Below are 6,056 nucleotides of genomic sequence, written 5' to 3'. Positions count from 1 at the left end.
AAATTGATTTCAGGGCTGAGAGGTTTGTATCATGGGAGAATTTATTCTGGAATTGGAAAAATCAAGTCAGTGCATAAGAAAAATCCAAAATGATATGACAATACATCAGATGATGCTCAAATTCAACTTCAGTTTATGTCTTTGTGGTATATAATTTTTCTTTTCAGCTCTCAGTATATGCAGCATTAGTATGAAACTTCATTTTTTAAAATCCTATATCCATTTCAAATTGCAACCGAACAAAATGCATCAATTCAAGCCATCAGCCTAAGCTGATGGATATATTCTGCTTCTCTTCAGTGCGCTTTAAGATAGACTATTTATCTTTATCTTACATTAAACATCTGTGAAGACTCATAAAGCACTTTAGAGTGGCTAAAAAATCCCAGAATTCAATAGCAATGTTTTCATTTCATTTCACAAACTGCTGAGTTTTTTGCATGATGTTTTTCACAGTTGGGGATACAGCACTCTCAGAGAACGTGTCGTGAACTTGACTATGTGCTGAGGATATTATGGGCACTATCTGAACCCAGACTCGTACTTCAACAATATATTTCAAGTAGACTTTTAGTGGTTCAGTTATAAATGCAACTTACTAATTTTCTATCTTAAGGATGAAAATAAATTCTAACCAGAAACCAGTTTGATCCTTCCTGACTTGAATTTGCCAGCTCTACCCATTTGGTTAGAAGCAAAAGTTGATTTGAATCTGAAGCATTTTCTTTTTGCAGGACCAAATGAAGTCTTCCTTCACAAAGAAACAATTTTTAATGCTAATGTAGGTCACTCAACTTGCTTTTTCCTTGAAGTTTCTCTTTAGTCCCTTCCAAAATCTTCAAGGAATGGCATTATTAGACTGGCTCCAGAACCCAGGAGCTGTGCATTATGCTGGAAAATTCACTGATGTATGGTAGATTACACCAATGTTCCTCACTCTCATCTTATTTTCTTCTGCTGTTGTCCTTCATGAAAATGGAAACATTGAAGGAATGCATAGAGATCTTTCCTATCCATATTTTAATGAGATAATCATAAATCTCGATACAAGTGCTTTCTGCCTTCCTTCTCTTTTTCTACAGTGATGCTATCTTTCAACCCAGACAGTAAATTCTTCGAAGAAACAACAATGTCTGATATATGGCTCCCATTCTGATTTCAGACTTACTAAGTAAACAATCCAGAAAAAAAGAATTTTTATAGAAAGATACTCAGAGAGAATGCAGCAGAAAACGGGCCCAAAAAGTTATTGATAAGAAATTTAATGGTATTTCCAACTCCAGCTCTATTATATGTACTTTACACACAGGGTCATGAAAACCACTCAAGCACACATGCTGCATATAGAGAGACTATTCAAGAGTGCTTCAAATTAAGGGAGGGACATCTTCATCGTTTTCAAAATCAACACAACTCTTCTTAACCTCTGTAATCTTCTTTGGTTGTAGCTTTATAGGTCCCTGTCCAGTTCGTTCCTTTTCTTGGATTATCGTTGTCACATCAGGGAATGAATATTTACTAGGATCCACTTCTAATTTCTCAACTTGCCCACTTCTGAAACGAGAGGGAAACAAATGGAAAAAACTTAATTTCAGTGACAAATATAGTAGAACTATTTGGTTTTAGTCTATGATTCTATTACTCTATTTTGGGTGCTTGTTTATAAACACATTGTGACTTTAGTGTGGGGGATGTTACTGAGTCCAATTAAACCAGGGTTAAGAGTTCTTGTAACTTGGAAGTTGATTGCTATAAAAATCCTCAGTGTAAACTCAGAAAAGGACACCAAAATCTCTAAAACTTTATACAAAAGAATCCTTAGCCTACAAACATCAAAATTTAACTTTCAACATCTGTAATTCACTTTTTTTCAGAAGGTGGTGACTGCAGGTATCACACTACAATTGATTGGTTTTGCTATAAGACCATTTAAAAAAGTCTGATTGTTTTTTAGCATTTTTTATTTATGTTAATTTTTAACATAGTTCATTCACACTGGCTATCTATTAATTTCTATGTGACAGATTCATCTCTGAAAACAGAAATACTTTTATTTTGAGATAAGATATAATTGTATGAACTGGTTTGCTTTTATCAGCTAATTTTTATGGTTTAGCAATGTCAATCCTTACCGTGTCTGTATTAAGAAAAAAAAATTATAAGAAAGGTCATAGTATTAACACAATTTTCAGATTCTATTGCTACTAAGGATATTCTTTGAGATCACACTTAGAAATGTGTACAGGCCACTCATTAAGGCCACATATCCACATCACACAGTGATCACAGAATCATAGAATCAACAGGGTTGGAGAAGACCTCCAAGATCATGGAGTCCAACACTACTGTGGTTACTAGACCACGGCACTAAGTGCCACATCCAGTCTCAGCTTGAAAACCTCCAGGGATGGTGAATCCATCACCTCCCTGGGCAGCACATTCCAATGCCTGACTACTCTGTAAAAAATCTCTTCCTAGTACGCAACCTAACCCTCCCCCGGCAGAGCTTGAGTCTGTGCCTTCTTGTCCTGCTGCTGGTTGCCTGGGAGAAGAGACCAACCCCCACCTGACTCCAACCTCCTGTCAGGGAGTTGTAGAGGGTGATAAGGTCTCCCCTGAGCCTCCTCTTCTCCAGGCTGAACACCCCCAGCTCCCTCAGCCTCTCCTCATAGCACTTGTGCTCGAGTCCCTTCACCAGCCTCATTGCTCTTCTCTGGACCTGCTCCAGCACCTCAATCAAAGATTTGAAATATAATCTCTGTCTTGCAGCATTTAATCTCAATGTTCTTTTCTAATAGAGGAGCTCAGTGATTAAACAGGTAATGCAAATATGGAAATAAAGTATGTCAAAAGATTTTTACCCAAATATACACCATCTTTAGTTGTTAAAACAGAGAGTTTTGCCAAGCAGCTTCCAAATTCTGCAAATGTCTCTCCACCAAGGCTCCATGAGATCTGAGCAGACATCCAGCACACATTTTTTTTTCCCTTCGAAAGGCTATTTCTACCTCCACACAGTTTCATAATGTCTTTAAAGAAGGAAATGAGAAGACTCCACAACAAAGCAAGTCAGTCCTTCCACTTTACATAACTATAGCAGACTGCTGAACAATCTGGTGTGTGACAGAGCACATAGCTGATAATTTGAAATTTTTTGATAATTTACACTTTTGTTCACACAGTTCTTAATCCCCATATTTGATATTTTAATGATTTGACAGCTACATTTCCCTGTTTCAACTTCTGAATTTCAACAAAATTTAGATTGCTAATGATTTCATATATATTTGCTCCAGAATATATGGCTACTGACATCTCACTGAAAGCTTCCTTTCTGACATCAGGATATCCAAAGGTATTAGAAGTCACAACAAACTGCTTTGAAGAGGCACTTTTTCCAGTCTTCTAACATTGTGAATGAAACTGCACAAAAACCATTATCAACTGAGAAAAAGTACTAATAAATACTTTCCTTGAATCAGAAAATACAGCTGTTCCAGTATATGGAGTGATATCTTATTTGAGAGCTTAGAGGAAGACAAATCTTTATTTATGCATGTTAAAAACTGATGGTGAATGTGTGACACTTGCCATACCCTGATCTCAACTTCTGAAAATACAGGCTTAGAAAAATCTAGGCAATCTAAGCAAATAATTACAGGTTTATAAACACTTGGAATATTAATACCTCTTCCATTGCATAAGAGGCCTTTCAAATCTCCCTACAGAGGTGCAGTTTGAGATGGAGCTATAACTGGAGTCTTCAGAATCAGTGGATCGTTAGGAAGATATGAATACTGGTAGAATCAAATTCATTATTCAGGGACTTATCTACAATCAAGAAGAACTAACAAATCACAGGTAAAAAGCTCAGAAAAATGAAAGGCTGATGATATCTAGGTCATTCTGTTCTAAAAGACAAATATATCTCACAAATAGATTCATCAGACTGAGAACACATATAAAACTAGTGTCCAAGTTTCTAAAAGTTAGACAGAAAATCATAATCACTGTGACATTTGCAACTTCACTGTTCCATTCCTTACCTTCTTTTGCATAATCACTTTGAGATCCTAAATTTCAATCTGACCTTGTCTGTTAGCAAGAAATATGCCCCAATACCTGCAATATGCAAATTGACCTTGTGTTTCTACATGTGGCTGTAACATCATCTTATTTTCACTCCTTTCAAGGTTAAATTTGCCAGCTGAAGTTGAATCCCTAATGTGTTAAACATTAGGGAAGCTTTATTCTAACACTTTATGATAATACAGTTGTTTACAAAGTTATGGAATGTTAGAAAGTGACTTTAAAGTCCATCTTCACCCTCAGTCTTTTCTCCTTCTCACATAGGCACAACTGGAGATCACTTCAGATCACAGTGGCCAAGAGTTAACTGAACAGTGCTCTTGTGAATGCTTTCCTCCAGAAGGGCACATTTCTAAAGTCTCCTTGCCCTCAATACAGTTAGAGATTACCAGAGACCTGTGAGTGCAAATTAATTTGCAGATCACTTCTAAGGCAATCCACCTTTTGTTCTCCTCATTGGTCAAACAACAGAGATAGGTACCCTCTGCTTTGATTAGCTCCAGACCTCCATGGGAATGGAAATGAATTCATACTTTGAGATTAATGTGAGTAAAAAGCCTTTTTAATATGTTGCTTAGTCATACCTGACTCCACTTCCTGGTTAAGAAGTCAATTGAATTACAATTCCTACTATTCCTCCTTTCCCAGACAATATAACTTGCATCCTAAAAGTTCTCAATGTCTCCATGACAGCTAGTAAACTATGTAGCCAGAAAATATTATTTCTGCAAACTATTCAGCTCTCAAGATTTATGACCTACTCCCAAGTATTTATCAAAGGCAAACATGGCACCTCACTAGAACTGATAACTGATTTGCCATTAGTGATTTTTGCACACATTTACTCATCTTTCATGCAGATCACTTGAGACACACTTAGCTTTCTTCATGTTAAAATGCTCATGTTTGGTTTAGACACTAGTGAATTTAGGTTCTGAAAGATCACATAAATCCTCTTGCAGTTCCTTCCTGTTTGTTTGTCTGCAGCTCCATTCAATTTCTGACCTCATCACCATTCCCAGTCTTGAGGAAAAGACTCATTTTGCTCTACTGTATTTCTCTTTGCAAGCTGAAGTTCTCAACTTTCCAGCTTGTCACATCTCTACCCCTCTGTGTGTAAGCTGTAGGAATGTAAGACTGGGACAAATTTTCAGCCACTAAATCTGTGGAGAGGGAATATTCTCACAATTCACAAGGACTGTTTCAAGGACTGTTCCCAGATTAGGACTCTGCATTCCCAAAGAAAGACTCCTACCCTTACATCTATAATTTTTTTCCCACAAATTTGTTCTTTGCATCTCCTCCACCAAAATGAGCCAAGCTCATTTAGGGTCAGCCAGTAAACCAGAGCTTCCCAGTATGTCTCACCTTCAGCAAGACTCTTACCTCTCAAGTGAGACAACTGTAGACAGTTTTTGAAATAGTAAGTTTTTAAATTTTCTCCTTGTTAATAAATGGGAACAAAAGCACAACTAAAACAAAAAAGTTCTCCAAGGAAAGTAAATTAATGCTTGTTTATCCCTCTGAAAATGCAAACCATAAAGGAAACTCAGTTAATGAATCTTACGATGATATGTTTGGAATAAAAAACTTGGAATTAAAATCCAATACAGTGATTAAAGGCATCCATGTGTTCTTGGCCTTAAGTTCAACATAACTTTCAGGCAATTATATATATTTTATGTCTCTCCCAATTAGTGAAATTTGGCAGAAACTGGATAGTCTGCTCAAAAGCATTTATGGGTGTAGCAGCAGACAGCAATGGACATTCCAGAAACATGTTTTTCTTTTTTTTCCACATCATAATCCAGCTAAAAACACCAAAGCAAGCACAACCAAACCAAATTTAAAAAAAAAAAAAACCCTCAACCCCACAAAAAGCCATAAATGATGTACTGCCACTAAGGACTGATTTCAGTAGAATGTAAGTCAGATTTCTAACCTAATGCATTACACCCTAATTTCTA

The 6,056-nt window shown here is 36.6% G+C and overlaps 1 protein-coding gene across 1 annotated transcript in view; it reads right to left on the bottom strand.

Annotated features, from left to right (window-relative positions):
• Positions 1–1,367: 1,367 nt before the first annotated feature.
• Positions 1,368–6,056, bottom strand: part of LRRC6 (leucine rich repeat containing 6) — a 34,822-nt gene continuing 30,133 nt past the window's right edge. Inside the window, exon 13 of the mRNA XM_009072932.1 lies at positions 1,368–1,551. Coding sequence (XP_009071180.1) covers positions 1,368–1,551 — 184 coding nt within the window. The remainder of the gene's footprint in view (positions 1,552–6,056) is intronic.

The sequence above is a fragment of the Acanthisitta chloris genome, unplaced genomic scaffold (genome assembly GCF_000695815.1).
Source record: "Acanthisitta chloris isolate BGI_N310 unplaced genomic scaffold, ASM69581v1 scaffold3004, whole genome shotgun sequence".
NCBI lineage: Eukaryota > Metazoa > Chordata > Aves > Passeriformes > Acanthisittidae > Acanthisitta > Acanthisitta chloris.
This window is presented reverse-complemented; position numbering and strand designations above follow the sequence as displayed.